General features: G+C 42.2%; 1 protein-coding gene across 5 annotated transcripts in view; it reads left to right on the top strand.

The window, feature by feature from the left end:
- The window catches only part of LEF1 (lymphoid enhancer binding factor 1), a 70,965-nt gene extending 58,161 nt beyond the window's left edge, over positions 1-12,804 (top strand). For all 5 annotated transcript variants that reach the window (XM_059844239.1, XM_059844241.1, XM_059844243.1 and 2 more), the window contains one exon: positions 11,695-12,804. In XM_059844239.1, coding sequence (XP_059700222.1) covers positions 11,695-11,774 — 80 coding nt within the window. In that variant the 3' untranslated portion in view covers positions 11,775-12,804. The remainder of the gene's footprint in view (positions 1-11,694) is intronic.
- Positions 12,805-16,340: the final 3,536 nt, after the last annotated feature.

Here is a 16,340-nt window from a genome sequence, read left to right as displayed (position 1 = left end):
GCACACAGTACCACAATGAGATGCTAATTTCTCAGTGTCTGTGTTGGAAGGCTGGTCCTTCTCTTTCTCAGTGTGATTTGTTTTCTAGTAGAAATGGCATTAATTTGAAATAATAGTAGCTTCTAAGCTGTCTAATTAACCCATATTGCACTTGGGAGATCCCAAATAATTCCAGGAATCATGCAAAAAAAAACCCCTGAAACCCCGACTTTTCCAAATCACCTATGTGCTGTATGAGAAATGGGCTCTGTCCTCTCTTCCTCTGCCTTGTTTGGCCACGGGTTCCCTGTGGCACCCAAGAGCAGTCAGCAAAGCAGGCTCCTGTTGGCCTTCTGCTCTGCTTGGACTTTCAGCCTGAGAAAGCCAACCTCACTTTCCTGTGTGCAGTGTGTCAGTCAGCAGTCAGCATGATTCAAGCCCCTTCTGAAGTAATGTCATTATGCTGGTTGGTCTAAACTTGGTTAAGACAAGACTTTAGTGGTTTGTTGGGTTTTTTTAAGCTGAAGTAAAGTGAAAAGATAAAATGTGTGCTTTTTTTTCTTCTTAATAAGCAGAAGTTTTTCAGGCAAGCAGGCAGCCTTACCCTTTGCAATGTGCCTGAGCCATGCTGCTTTGAGATGTGGATTGCAGTGTTGGGGTTCTGTAGCCTATACAACAAATGTAGCTGAAAAATATTGTTACTTAGAGCATTATACCTACTGAAAAATAAAGTGCTTTAACCTTGAGTTTTATAATTGATATTTCAGCTTAGTTGCCCAGGTCCATGACTGTTGTGAATATTTTTCCCTTTGATCTTAACACAGTACCACTAGGCAAAATACCCATAATTTTATCTGAGCTCATGCAGAGTACTTGATTGGGATTGGAATACAACTAAGGTTCAAGTGATAGCACAAAACCAGGAAATACTTGGTTCCTTGGATGCCTTACAGTCTTGCCCATGCTGACCTACTTTTGTTGGAGTTTCTCTGCATTTTCTGTATTACAGAAATTTTTCTCTCCCTTTGACCTTTACACTCCTGCCTTCCTGTGTCCTCTTAGGCTTTGTGACAGTGTGGAAACTGTTTGCCATATCCGTCTCTCTGTCTTCAGGCAATTTGTAACAGAGTCTGAGAACAGTTGTATGTTCTTCAGGGAAGGGGAAGTGTGCTGTTGACTCCATGTATGCATGTGAAGGCAGCCTCTCTAAGTGCTTCATGCTGAGTGAATGATCTGCATTGGAGATGCACAGATGTGCTCTTGCTGGAAGTAGATGCACAGAACGATTTAGGGAACCTGAATCAACCAGACTTCAAAGTAAACTTCTGAGGGTTAAGGCTCTTGCCCTCTGCAAGCCTAATCCAAAGAATGTTTTGCCCACAAGCATAATATCTTACCAGGCCCACAGCAGAGCTGTTGTAGTCTTGACTGGATGGAGATAATAAGTTTGGGAATAGCTTTCTTACTCGCATGGATGGTGTAAGGAAGAGGGAGAAGGAGGGTGGGAGGTCTGGGAAGGAGACAAGCGTTCTGTTATCTGAGAAGAATCAGAAATGAGTAGGTGGCAAGACCAAAGAAAGAATCTCAAGATCAGCACAAAGGAGATCAGCCAGAGCTGTAATTACGGTGATGTAAGTGAGAAGGATGAAATGGTGGGAGGGTTGTGTGGTGGGATGTTCAGAGGAAAGTAACGGAAGAGACATGCAAACAGACATGATTTAAGATACTGTGAAAGTTTTGGGTGTGGGGTTTTTGTTGGGTTTTTTTTGTCCATGAACATTCAGCAAGTAACTGATTTTTAAGGTGGACCTCTAATCCTGCTTTATGACTTGAACATGATTAGAGTGGTAAAGTCAAGGTGGTAGCATTAAGTTGCCCCCTTTCCAAGAGTTGTACACAGCAGGAGGCATCTTGTTTCTTCACTGCTTAGGGTTTAACTGAGTTCTGTGAACTCCAACCTACTGAATGGCCAATTTGTAAAACACTTCAGGATGCTCTAGGAATACTGTGACCCTCTGCACCAGTCTTTGCTATATTATCCTGGGTCACTCCAAAGTGTGTCCTTCAAGAGTTGTGGAACTGTCCCAGGAAGGATTTTGTTTGTAGTTGATGTGGCCCAACACACTGTTTGAAATAACTTTGATGTATTGAAGAAATACATCTTATTTATTCTCTTCTTTTGAAATCCACCGAGTGGAATTAAACCTGATAATACTAAAAAATAAATTGAGGCGAGGCCAGGGAGGGAAGGGGAAATGAGGAAAGCTAAGATAAAGGACAATGTAGAGATCACCCTTTGAGCACCTTTCTGAAAGGTGAGTGGTGGTTTTTTTACTTAAGCACAGCCTTCTAGGGGATTTGGAAATAGAACCAATTCTGTCTTGGAAGTGGAGATTTCCAATTTCCTATCCAGTCTGACTTTTGGAAGAAAAAAACCCAATGATTTTTAGCATCTCATAAGTATTTTGAAATCAGCAAGGAAATAGAAGGATACTGAGAAAATTTCCTCATTGTTCTGCAGCATGGAAATACTTAACTTCTTATGACTTGCTCTGTACAGAACTCTAAAAGGCTCATCATTCAACATATGGCAGGATGCAATTGGGAAACTACATAATTTAACATTGTGTTTTGGCATATCTTCAAGGGCTAAAAAGAGTGATAGAGAAGCTTAATAGACATCTGAAAACCTGTGAGAAGTTTATTTGTGGCTTGCAAAATTCCATGACAATTAGCATCTACATTAGCAAAGCTTTCAAAACCAAGAAAACTTGACTAATACTGATTTGCAATCAGAAGTACTTAAAAGGATCAGATTAAGACCATTTAACTTTGAACAATGAATTATCTAAACATTTCAAACTTCCTATGTGGAAATTTGAGCCAAATTTCAGCACAGAAGTGATTCTTGGGCAGTGATTTATGACTGGATTATGTTTTCCCTATTACGCAAAAATACATTGGAGTGAGGCTGTGAAAGCAGACTATAAAATGGACCAGTCCACAGCCAGAATAGTGTGGAAAAGAAGTGTCTGATGACTGTGGTTGTGGTTTACCATGGGTTTCTGGCCAGCATCTGAGAAAGGAGATGCAAAGAGGATGTGGTACCTTCCTTTCTGAGGCATGTTTTCAAACCTGGGTTGTCTAGTGCTCTTGAAATTGCTGCTGGAGTAGTTCAAATTGAAACAAATGCTCCACCCCTTGCCATAGCTCTTGACTGCTCAGAAGCTTTAAACAGAGCTTGGAGAACTTGCACAGAAGTTAGTCTTTGTGAGAATGTGTGTGATGATGGTGGTGCAGAGATTTGTCCTGATTTGCTTTAAAAATTGTTTCCTGTGTGACCCATATTTCCCTATTCCCCCTTTGCCTATGAATAGTGGCCTTCAGCACAGGCAAGAGGGACAGAATGAGCAGAAGAAAATTTTCTGGATCAAAATATTTGTATTATTTCAGACAGGCATAAAATTTCCGTAGAAAACAAATATAGCCCTCCATACAAAATTATTATAGCCCTCAGACAGATCCTGGCAAGGATTGAAAGGGACCTTAAAGATCATCTAGTTCCAATGCCCCCCCACCATGGCCAAGGACACCTTCCACTAGACCAGGTTATTCAAAGCCTCATCAAATCTGGCCTTGAACACTTCCAGAGATGGGGCAACTTCCCTGGCCTCACCACCCTCTCATTAAAGAATTTTCTTCCTGATATCCAATCTAAACCTATCCTCTGTCAGTTTAAAGCCACTCCCCCTTGTCCTATCACTACATGCCACTGTAAGAAGTCCCTCTCCAGCTTTCCTGTAGGCCCCCTTTAGGAACTGGAAGACTGTTGTAAGGTTTCCCTGGAACTTTCTCCAGGCTGAACAAGCCCAACTCTCTTAGCCTGTCTGCAGAGGAGAGCTGCTCCAGCCCTCTGAGCATCTTTGTGGCCTTCTTTGGGATCAGCCCAACGAGTCCATGTGCTTTTACTGTTGGGGACCCCAGAGCTGGATATAGAACTGCAAGTGGGGTCTCAGCAGAGCAGAGCAGAGGGGCAGAATCCCTCCCTTGCCCTGATGGCCGTGGTGCTTTGGATACAGCCCAGGATACAACTGACTTTCTGGGCTGTGAGTGCACATGGCTGGGTTTCTTCTACCAACACCTCCACAGAGCTGCTCTCAGTCCATTCTCCACCCCGTCTGTATTTGTGCTTGGGATTGCCCTGACCCAGTTGCTGGACCTGGCACTTGTCAAACTTCATGAGGTTTGCACAGGCCACTTCTCAAGCCTGCCCATGTCCCTCTGTATGGATTCTGTCCCTTCTGTGTGTCCCTCCTGCAACTTCATTCTGATCTGACATTGTTCTGGCTGGGGTGAAAGACAGAAGCCCTCCTCTCTGTCAGGCTCTCTGACATCAAGGAAAAGGTCAGAAGAGCAAACCCGAAGAGAAGCAATGGGTTTGCTCTTCTGACCATGCAGGTGGCAGGTACAGAGGGGCACTGACACCTGCTGGGAGAGGTGCAGCAGAGCAGACCCAGGTCCCTGCTTCCCGTTACCATGCTGGTGGAGGTCCCTTGTGAAGGGAAGGAAGGAAGGCAGGAAGGAAGGAAGGGCTGTTTTTAGTGTGATCACGCTGTGGGAGGCATAAGTGAGGGTAGTAGCAAAGCACAGGTTTTACAAATTAAAGAACACAGAACACTTTTGACTAGATAATGAGCATAGATATGGGATATAGATAGAGAAATAAGAAAAAATGTTAAGGATTTTTACAAAATAAGTGCAGTGTGGTCAGTTATGAAGCTTTTCATATTTTAAATTTACACTGACAAATGGAAAAAATAGGTAATTCAGGAGGCTGATGTATATGTTTGTTTTGTGGGAGATACTCAAGTTGCAGAACCTACTGTGAAATTTGAGTTGCTTAATGAAGTTTGAACTTAACCACATTTACAACTGATTAAAAAACCCCTTATTGTTTCACTTCTGAGGTGTTAGCAGTAGGTGGCTTGGGCTAGAATGAAAGGAGAGCAGTGGGACAACTATTGTTCTAACTCTTCCTGTGGGATAGGGTGGGGACAGGGAGTTGACTGCTGGTGCACCATTCTTCTCTGGATAAAAATGGTATATTTTGGTGGATTTAGTAAACTCACCACCAGACTGAGAAGTCTAAGGTCATGAGAAAAACTCTGTTGAAAAAAACTGTTTCATAAATAAGATGTAAGGTTTTGAAACGTTGTTTCATTTCCAATTGGAAGCAAACTTCAGAATGTTAGTGTTTTTCTCAGGTCTGCATTGCAGTTTCACTTTTTTTAGTGTATTTACATGAAAAATTTCAAAATGAGTTTTTGATCCTGTGTTCCTGATGAGCTAGAAATCAAGTTTTTATGGCACTGTCAAAGTCTTTTCCCTTTGTTTCTGGAGACTAAGCTTGGGTGAAATCTGTCTTGTAATTTCAACAGAATTATATTCAAATGCAGTTCTGTCAAAGCTTAGCAGACCCTAGCATACCATAACACTGAGTTTTGCTTCCATTTGCCTCTGATTTTAGAGATTATGATTCAAGAGTTCTTCTGATATACATGAATGCAAACCTAGTCATCCTGAAGACAAAACTAACCCAAAGAACAGAACAAAACCAGAGTGTTAACCATGATATTGTGAAAGTCACTGCTAATAGATCAAACCTTCTCATACCAGTCAGTTCCTTAATCCTCTACTTAAAGAATTTTTATGCATCTTTTAAATCTCTGACCCTTTACCTGCTTGTTAAGACTGTACCATACAGACAGTTTTGAAAGCGTGCAGATTGGAAAGCTGTACAAGGAAGGAAGCTTATAGCATGGCCAGCTGAAGCACCACTGTCTGGCCAGTTAAAACATGAACCTGGTGAGTCAGTGAGATGTTATGGGCTTTGTGAGAGCTTGCAGGACAAGAGCTTTCAGCTCCTCCTTCCAGGGGTAGGAGCAAATGTTGGAAGCATTTGTGCAGTGAAGGTGTCACTGGCACTGGGGTGTAATGTGTGAGCAGGGTTAGAGGCAACTGAGGAAAATGGTACCAGCAACCATCTCTGAATTGGTGTTCCTGCCACAGGCATCAGTGCAGTGGGATCAGGCCTTGAAGAGAGTTAAGTAGGCTTAAGTGAGCAGTGAGACACAATTTCTGAAGTTGCTTCTTCCTTGCAAAAGTTACAGGATATGTGTTCCCTCATTAATATTAAGTTGTATCAGAGTTAAACCTAGGAGTTATGAGAGCCTTGTATCTATCCTTCATCTCAGGGGTACCTGAAATTGCACGTGGTAAAATATTACTGCCAAAATAACTACACAGATTTGGTTTCTATGGTGTAAAGGCAAATGCACACGCTAGGTGGGACTACATTTTGATGAACAGTTGGTTTTCTTCACATATGTGGGTCTTTTGAGGTACACAGACTTCCTGTTGTGTATTTTGAACCAGTAGAGATTTTATGATGAGATGAGTTAATTGCATCAAAGTGAAGTTGGTATGTTTCAATTCTGTAGTGGTTTCTGTGTACTGTTGTCTTATGCTTAGTGTTGTTCTGAGGATGCCTGTGTGTAGAAGAGTTGATGGAAGCTCAAGAAGATATTCAGGTTACATCTGACTTGCCTTTGGTTTCATGAAAGCAACTATTTAAATTATTCCATATATCAGAAGATTTAACTGTTGAGATTGTCTTTCAAAGTACTGTAAATTCTAACCTATGTTTAATTGTGGCAGAAAAAAAAGATCTACAAAGGAAACTGTACCCGTGTTATTTCTTTCTTCTCAAAGAATCTTCACTTATTGCTTTACCAATACCTCATGTTCTTCTCTGTTACAGCAGGTGAAAACTGAAGTAGCAATTTCAGTGCTCCTAGCTCTCAGTCTAGAAAACAAATAATTTTAAAAATAGTCTCCTGAATATTTATTATATGCCATAAAGATACAGAAAGGAGACAAGCCTGTTTCTTCCTCCCTCTTCCTCGCCTTTAGGATACTGTTCCTCTTTAAGAAGCTGCTAGAGACAGCTGTCTAGAGGCAATCTGGTTCTTATTATAAACATGGAGCCTCTCTCCCCTCCCACACCCAACAGGAAAAACATGTCTTGGGTCTTCCAGTAAGATAATTTAAAAGATTCTAGCTAAGTGATAGAGCTTGTAGTTCTGTGCTGCCTACACTGAGGGTGTTTGATAAGAGCCACACCTGCTTGGCACCATTGCGGTCAGCTGCACAAAACGGGAACCTAAAATACCTGGGCATTTTTTGTGTTGAAACTTATCTGCTCTGGAAGAGGTCTCTGGCTTGGGAAGGCTGGGGAAGGAATATTCCTGCTGCTCACTTAATGCATCTAGCTGAGGTCAAACTATGAGGGCAGAAGTTAGGACTCCAGGCTCCACCTGTAGTTAATAGAGAGGTATTTTCAGGGGCAGCTAATTCAGGGCATTTAAAACAACAGTGAATAATTTGCTGTTGGAGTTTCCATTCACAGTTAGCAGCAATGGACAGAGGTTAAAAGTAGCAAGGGGGATGAGGGGGGTTAGACAGACCAAGGAAAACTTCATACTAACATAGTTTCAACATGGCAGCATCTGTTACAGTTTTATGGTACAATTTTATGTCATTTCTTTGGATACAAAGGCAGCTTAAAAAGTTTCCTCTGCTGCCTGCTGGTATCCAGCTCTTACAGAGAGGGCTTTTTCCTGTCTCCCGTAGGTCTCTCCATCCATGTTTTGTAACAGCTTGTGGGACCCTGCAGCAAATTGGATTACTTAAATGACTGGGGTTTTGTTGGGAGGTGCTTTTTTTGTTTAGAAACAACAAGGGTTGTGGAGTGTTTGTTTGTGTTTGCCCTGAACATCTCAAGGATCTGGTTTGGGCTAAACCCACAAACCATGGCACAGCTGGGCAGGAAGAGGAGCAGACTGCAGCGCCGGCATCTATCTGCTTGTGCCTGAAACCCTCTCCAGCTCTGCTGTTAAAGAAAATACAGAGGGACTTCACAAACACCATGAACCGCCCTGATAAGTAATGACCTGGTTTTGCATAGCTGGGTTTCTGGAGTATTGAATAAACCATGGCTGGCAGTAAGTCGAACGTGTCCGTTTTGGACTTACAAAGAAAATGACAGTTTCAGCTTTTGGGTCCCTGAATTTGCCATGTTGTTTGAAGCACCGGATTAAAAGACAGGTTTGGATATGAACTTTTTTCTTAAAAAAAAAAAACACAACATGTAACTGCCTGTTATATGTAGTCTTGTCTCTCCTTAGAACTGTATCCAAACAATGTGATAGGGAAAGGTGAAGGAAAAAAAGTACCTAATTTAAAATGTTTAATATCCCTTGCCCTCTGTGAAGGGTTAGGTATCTCTTTTACTCAGTACTTATTCCTGTACTGATCCGGACATTCCTGACTTTCTTCAATAACCTTTTCTGATTAGCATGACCTGGATGAAGCTGCATAATTCTCTCCCTTGTTCTAGAAAAGTTAAAAGACCAGAGGAGGAGGACGAGACCTTTGCAGACCCACCCTTCATCCATCTCATTCTGAAGCATGGGGAGGACTTCAGATCCCCTTGTGATCCCCTCAGCCACTGAGCCCAGGCTTGCTAGGAGAATTTCGTTTTACTGCAGCAATTTCTGAATTAGTTTTATCACTTCGATAGTAAGGCTTTTCTTTTTGCACTTCATTATTCTTGAATCTTGTGTCTGTTTCTTACTCGAGGTGTTGTTTTCTTTTTCTTTTTCCCCTTTCCTCCTGCAGTCAGATGTACACTGCAAATGGCACAGACAGTGCCTCCTATTGTGGCTCAGGCTCAAGACTTCACATATGTAAAATGTGACTTGCAGCACTTTCTTTGAAGCCTAACCACAGCCAGGGAGCTGTAATTGCAGTCTTTGATTTGTGCCGACTTCACTTGTGGATTGGGCTTTGCTAGGGCATGCCTCGCCTGGCGAGACTTCAGCTGCAGCCCCCCAGTGAAGCCTTAGATGTGGGAAGTCTTCAGTCTCCTTAGCACATGCCTGTGGTTTCTTGAAAAGAATCCTGATTTGACCTGTTTTATATCTGTAAGGCAACACCATCATCACTCGTATTTTTTAGGTATTATTTGGTTTATCAGCAGTAGAAGCAATTTCCAGCGTGTAGCCTTAATGTGCAGCAGGGGAAAGGCTGGGTTCTAGATGCTGTTTTCAGGATAGCTACTCTATAATTTGCTGTACTGCTTGGAAATAAAAATACATGGGGCTTCCCTGTGCCTGTCCCCTTGCAGAATCACCATGGTGTCTGCAGCCTCTCTGGAGGAGCTGGGCATAGTTAGGAGCTATGGAAAGGAGGCAGGCACTGCAGTGCTGCCTCTGGATTGAGAAAGAAGCAATGGCTGCTGTTGGAAAAAGCTGAGGTCCAGAGCAAGGCCACGGTCGTTATTTTAACCTCCTGACTTCAAAGACAGCTTGCTGGTAAGGGAAGGGGGGAGGAGGCAGGGAACCATCTCAACAGAAGAGCATTTCATTTCCTTCAGCGAAGTAGACATTCCTGGCTGCTAATGGGGAGTAGCTCTGAATCACAGCGCTTGTATCAGACTGCTGTGAACTACTGGCCTGGCGCCTCAAGGCCATTCCTCAACAGGAAGCTGAATGTTTTCATGTAAGACTGAGAGGAAAACCTTCCCAGGAAGAGCAACCTGGACCAAACCTTTGAAAATCTGGGATGAAAAGGCACAAAATAAATATAAAGCTGCAGGGTGCTCTCCCCAGTGTTGCTGTGCTGTTTGCTTGGCCTCTCTTTCGTGCTCCTTGGAAAGGTAGAGCCCTTCGCAGCTCTTTGATCCGCACGTGTTACGGAGCACTGCGCTACTTTATAAAAAAATTTTAAAAAGGCAGGAAGCTCAGGAGGCTTTTTTTAGTTGGGACATGGGCTGGTTTTATGAGGAAATAGGAATTGAATTAGTCAATACAGACCACCTCTGTTGAAACTGCTGGTTTGCCAGTGGACCTTTAGCTGTGCTATTTAAGAGGCCTCAGTGATTTTAAATGTCCCTTTGTGGCTACCAGCAACAGGTGTAAGTTATTCCTTCTGTATCAGGGATGGCACTATGTAGGCAACAAGGGAGTCTGCATCAAATCTAAGCTGTACAGAGCAGTTTGCTGTCAATTCATGCTGTTCTTTTCTACCTTAGTCTGCAGCTAAAGTTAACTGTCCTGAACTTTCCTTTCTGCTGCAACAATAGCCACAGGCGTGACCTCTGATAAGGAGTCAACTTGTTTAATAAGATTTTGGGACCTCAGCTTATGCTGATTAAATTCAGAGGGTACAAAATCAATTTTAGAGGCTTTCTAGCCTGGACTACATGAGGCAGTGTAACTCTTTACTCAGGAGCTGCCATGCTACTCAGCCACTATGAGTGAAACACTTTGTGTGGTAATGGTTTACATGGAAGCTGCAGCAGATGGGAGGTGGGTGCTTAGTTATAAAAGGCCCTGTCTAAATACTGCTGAAATGTAATGTAATGTAAATTTTGCTGATTAACTCAGCTTGTGGCTCTTGCAGGCTTAAGCAGTCTATCTATCATGATTAGTCTAAAAGAAGTTTGACTTGTGGTTTAAACCATTTCTTCATAAACTTGTTCTGTCTTGCCTTGTGTGACTCAAGGTGCTGGCAGTGTATCTTTATGTGACTAAGCATTTTGTGTTTCTTCTGGTGAAAATTCGTTTACCTTCTCCACCGAACTGCATTCTTGTGCTAATTTTGATCACTCTCAAAAGCTTTGCTCATTGAACCTTCTATTTGTTAGGCAATTGAGTAGTACATGGAGACCTAGAGGTTAATGTTGATTTTTCTGAGATACCAGTAATCTCCAAACAGTTACTGGAGAGCATGTGTCCATGTGTGGAAAAATGTCTGACTTGTTAGAGAGATTTTGGGTGGAGACCCTGATATAACCCACTTGTCTGGATCAGAATGGCAAGGGGGATGGTTGAGTTGGCAATTTCATAAATCAGCTGATGTAACCCAAAGACCTAGACTGTTCCCCTCTGGATGAGCAATTCCTATTAGCCCTGTACTGTGGGCAATTTCATGTGCTCTAAGAATATAAATCCTTCCAAGATCTAGTGAACTTTTCTGCTAGGGAGGAGGCCCATGGTTCTCACACGGCTGGAAGATGTTCCTTACCCCACTGAAGAGCAGAACAAATCCTCCCCAGTCATGAGGATGGATGGTAGAATCAGTGTTCACTCAAGCCTCATCCACCACATTCCTCTACCAAACTTCTTGCAGAAGACAGCATTTTTTCATGTCTACAGGGAGTAGAGCTCGAGGCTCTGAAATAGAGGTTTAATTGACCTCAACCACTGCACTGCAGTACTAAAGCCCGAGGATGTCTAATTTTGTAATGGTATCTGGGTCAAATGTTGTAGATAAATGAAATCCACTACTAAAGGGGAGAAATTCTGTAATATGCTGATGTTTAAAACCCCACCTTTCTAGTTGGTAGCTCTTTACAATGCAAAGTACTTTCCATAAGTATAGTTGCAAACTTCAAGCAAAAGCAAGTAGTAATAACTTCTGCATTTAACTTTGACATTGTGATGCACATTCCACTAATAGAGCTGTAAGAGTTACGGTGACCCATCACCAGCTTGTTTGAAGAATTATTTTTTTTTTAAAGGCTTCAGATAGTCTTTATCACACACAGTCTCTCTCTCTTTCTCTCTCTCTTCCCCCCCCCCTTCCCTGTAGGTGGGAAAAGAAATGCTTTCTCAACTTGCAAAGCAAAGGCGGCGACACCAGGACCCCTTCTGGAGATGGAAGCTTGTTAAACCCTAGGTGTGTCCTTCATCCGCACAGACCACCCCCAAGGAGTCTGTCTAGGATGTCATTCACCCTGATGTCACTGCTAGAGACACTGAATCATAAAGACAATCACTGCCAAAATCCTTCACTATCACGAGGTCCAGCCCTGATATAAATAGAGCAAATGAGCTCCTGGGTCAGCAGAGCAGCTTTTGTCTTCACCTCTGCCTTGCACTCTTAAGCCCCCGTCTCATCTGTGTCCATATTGAGTCAGCAAACACAGTAGCATGGCTGTCTGTGCCTGCTTCAGCCAGAATTCCATAGACCACAGCTGCCCCATACAGCACATCGAGGGATGGAATTTGCCTGGACCGGGATGACGCGCTCAACCTTCTTTTTATTTAATGGTGCGACAGGATCAATTTTGGTTTTAGCTTTTTTTAAGAAACTTGAATGCTTTTATATTTTAACTTTTAGTTTGTAATTTCTTTGGTGTATATTTTACTAGGTATGAGCTTAAACAAGTGTCAAAAATCTGAAATACTTTTTAAATAAAAGGAGTTTTTCTTTTTTTTTTTTTCTGCCAGAGGAAAAATCTGTATGGAAAAAGGTGGCTGTTTTGTTAAACTATTTGTAACAAATAGTGGCCTCTCAGTCTATATAATACAGTGTCCTATAGAACTAAATAAATGTAACAACAGTCAGCTGGTCAGTAGACATGTTAGTCTTGCATCATCTACTCTGTAAACATAAGCAATACATCCAGCAAATCTGACTGCAGTGAGTTCTCCTTCTCACCCATTCCCCTTCTCCTTGTAAAAAGCCCAGCACTTGAATTATTACTTCAATTGTTCTGTATTTGTATCTGTTTTTGTTAGCCTGTTAGTGGGATTTTATGCCAGTTGTTGAAATGAGCATTGATGTACCCATTTTTTTAAATAGTAAGGCACAGCCTTTGCCAAAAATACTGTCAACCAATTTTTTTTTTTGTCATTCCAGTTTGAGTTAATGTGCTGAGCATTTGTTTTTTAATAAAAGCTTTGTAATAAAATGAAACTTAACTGTCTTTAAAATTGGCTTTAAAAAAAAAAGGGGGTTGGTAGAAGCAAGCTTAGGAAGGCACAGTCACTTGAAAGGCTGAAGACTTTTGGCTCAGTCTTCTGTTGTAGGAACTACAGTGTGTCTCTTTGGCTGTTTACTCACCTGAAGTGATTTGAGAAAATGACCTTCTCTTTGAAAAGTGAGCAGAAGTCTCAGATCCATAGCAGGAATAAGGAATGGGGATGTCCCTTGTGCTGCTCAGCTTTGGCCTAAGTGGAAGTATTAAGGATCCCTCCATCATCATTTTCCTAGCAAAATCTTAGGGAAGGGAGCAGTGGTTTTAAGCTGATGATTACAAATATGGATTTGCTTCTTTCTGAATGCGCTCCATGCCCACACAAGAGGTAGAGGCCTACAGTTAAATTTCTTGTAGCTGTATAAATTATTCCTCAGTCAGGGACTGAAGCTGGCTGCACAATCAGCTGTGCAAGGCCTGGTTTCATGGTCTGAGATCCAGAGTCAGCATGGCCTGCCTACTGCCAGTGGTGCCTGGGAGATGTTCCTGCCATAGCAAGCAGCACAGCTGCCTCACCTCTACTAAGGGACGTAAAAAAACCCAGACATTGGAGCCACAGATAGAACTACTTCACCTATTTTTGAGAAGAAAAGAAATATTATGAACTGTACATTGAATCAGCAGTCTTTCTATTCCAGCTCCCAAATCTTGTTTGGCATGAGACTGGACTGAGTCAAGCTTCAGCTACAAGAAATGACATAGGTCAGTTACTGCCTAAGGAAGCTTTGGAATTGGATTGTTTATAAATGACCCTTTAACTCGGTTGCATAAGAAATTTCGTAATTAAAAATGTTATAAAACAACTTCCTCTTAAATCAGTGTGCACTGCACACATGCCCAGTTTTAAGGCTGTAACCAGCATATTAGTTCTTGCAATATTTATTTCTAGCAACTGGTAATTACATTAAAAAAAAAAAAAGAAAAAAGAAAAACAAGTGACCAGGCTCTCAGATGGCAGGAGAAAATATCTCTTGAGAGAATAGCAACTGTATACTGGAGTTTTGCAAGACTTGGCTATGTTTCCATTCAATTATCCCAGCCTTTGCTGGAAACCTGTCTGGCTTTTGGTTTGGGGTTTGGTTTTGTTTTTTAAAGGGGAAAAAAGGCAAGTACTTAGTGCTGTAATTGTTCTAAATCAAGGATTGCTGCAGTGAGATTTGCAAATTACATGTTCCAAAGACAACAGTTCTCTTTAGAACTTTATAAAACATGACTACTGTTTAGATTTTGTAATGGCTATTTAAAGAGCCATTTATCCATTCTGAAAAAAAATTGTTCCAAATGGAAGCTTCATGTAGCACATTGTCCCTAATACACTGTTGTGAACAGTTGCCTTAAGGACGAAAGGTCTTTCAGCTCTAATAGTGAAGAAAAAGAATTTGGGAGCTAAAAATAATATCTCTGCTGTTAACATACAGTGAACAAGCACCATGTGTTGGGCTCATTCATAGATCAAAGACCTTTCACATACAGCAGCTATGGGAAAGGCTAACTAATATGCAAGGCTTAGCATGCTGCCATGAGAGCACCTGTAACAGAGTAACCCTGCTATCCTGGAATACCCCCTGTGACTTGGGTCTGTGTCCACTCCTGCCCCCCCCTGCTAACTGGCATTTGTTCCTGTGGGACTGAAAGAGCCCTCACTGTGCTGGGCCAGCTGTCAGTGGAGACAGATGAGCTAGTAAAGATGGCCAAGCGATGATGGTGCTACCCTGGCAGTAAGACTAGGTTTAAATCCTTGTGACATGGAACAAATTATTCCAGGTGAGACTCAAAACCAGCACCTACATTCCTGACGTGCAATTTAGGCAGACATCAGAATCTAACCTTGTCTCTTTTGGGTGCCTGAGGAGATGATTATCATGTATTTCCCACAGAAAATGTCTTCAAGGATTGAAGTGCTCCTACCTAATGGCTGAGTTAATTATCCAGACACTTCTGTACAAGCATTCACAAACCACTCTCTGCCCCCACACTTGGTTCTGTGCATGTACTTAAAGCAGTTCTTGCACGATCACAGCACAGGTAGTCTAGTTCATAAACACAGAGCTATCCCAGTACCTAGGAAACACAGAGCCTTCCCCCTCCCCTCACCAAACCCAGCAGATACCGAACAGGGGAGTTGAGCCAGGATTATTTACAACTAATCAGGCCAACATCACAGGATGGTCTGGCTCCTCAGGCTTCTGGATCACCTGGACCAGAGCCATTTTCCCTGTGTTGCATAAAAGAACAATGCTTCAGCTAGCTTTGGCTTCTTATGCAGCAAGTGATGACAGATTCACTAGTTGTGCTTATAGGCACTCACCAGCTCTACTGAATTATCTTCTGTTGTAGTTTCCACTTTGGATTAGGCAACCGAAAATGCAGTCACTTAGTTTGATGGCTGGGTCAATTTGCAGAAAATGTAGGACCTTAAGGACCCAATCCTTGCTCCAGGCTCTAGGACAGCAGAATCCACAGCATCAGCTGTCTGCACTCCTTTGAAAACCACTGCAGTGCAGAAGGCTTTGAAGTAACTATTCTGTTTCCTGGTGGTCTCCTGCTCTGATCTACATGGCAGCTAATCAGGCTAAAGCAAGACTGAAGGCAGAAAATGAGGGACACTACTGAGACTTAAGAAATGCTCTAAAACCTCTCCCAAAGGCAGCTGCAGTTTTTTCCCTTCATTTGCAAGGGGACTAACATGCAAGGAAGCCTTTCCTTCAGAACAAGGACCTAACACACAGTAGAACAGTAGAGGGGAAATAAGTAAGTACATAAATAGCCAGAAGTCTGTCAGCTATGAATACCTTTCTCCTAAGTCAGGTCAGTGAAAAACTACTGGGCTTAAAAGGAAGTCAAAAGGAGAAGCTGTAACAGGAAAATGGTTGGCTATAAACACATTCCAAGATGAAACCAAAAACCTAGAAAGTATGCCCAAACACATTCATTTCTCCCCAACACATCAGGAAGAGAAACTCTGGATTAATGTGTGAATTTACCCTTTGAGTCTCCTCATAGATATGAAGTTCAGGTTTAGAAAGCCAGGCAAGCAAATGGGCATCTGCCCAGGAAAAGGAACATATGTGCCAGAAATAGGAGAAACGAACCCCTTAATCACCAGTTTTTGGCCAGGTCACAACCAGGACTGAAATACTGCCCTCCATCCTCCTAGATAAACAGTCATACCTTCAGGCCATGGATTTTAAATGACGGCTTCTCTTTGGACACTCCTCTTGCAGCAACCATGCCTTCACTGAATCACAGATGTCTGCTTGGCTGAGATAACAGTCACTGCATACCTGGTCTGGGAACCTTAGAAAACCAAGGTTTTCTTCTTGTGAACGCTGTTCTACAAACCACATTTTGATAAACTCACCCATCCTACCTTCCAGAAACCCAACAAATACAAATAAGCAACAGGTTCATTAACCTGTCAGCTATGGAAAATCAGCATAAACCAGCAGAGCTAGGAGAAAAATTTCTGCTTCAT

Source organism: Haemorhous mexicanus, chromosome 4, assembly GCF_027477595.1.
Source record: "Haemorhous mexicanus isolate bHaeMex1 chromosome 4, bHaeMex1.pri, whole genome shotgun sequence".
NCBI lineage: Eukaryota > Metazoa > Chordata > Aves > Passeriformes > Fringillidae > Haemorhous > Haemorhous mexicanus.
Note: the sequence above shows the minus strand (reverse complement) of the source record. Positions and strands in the feature narration are given on the sequence as shown.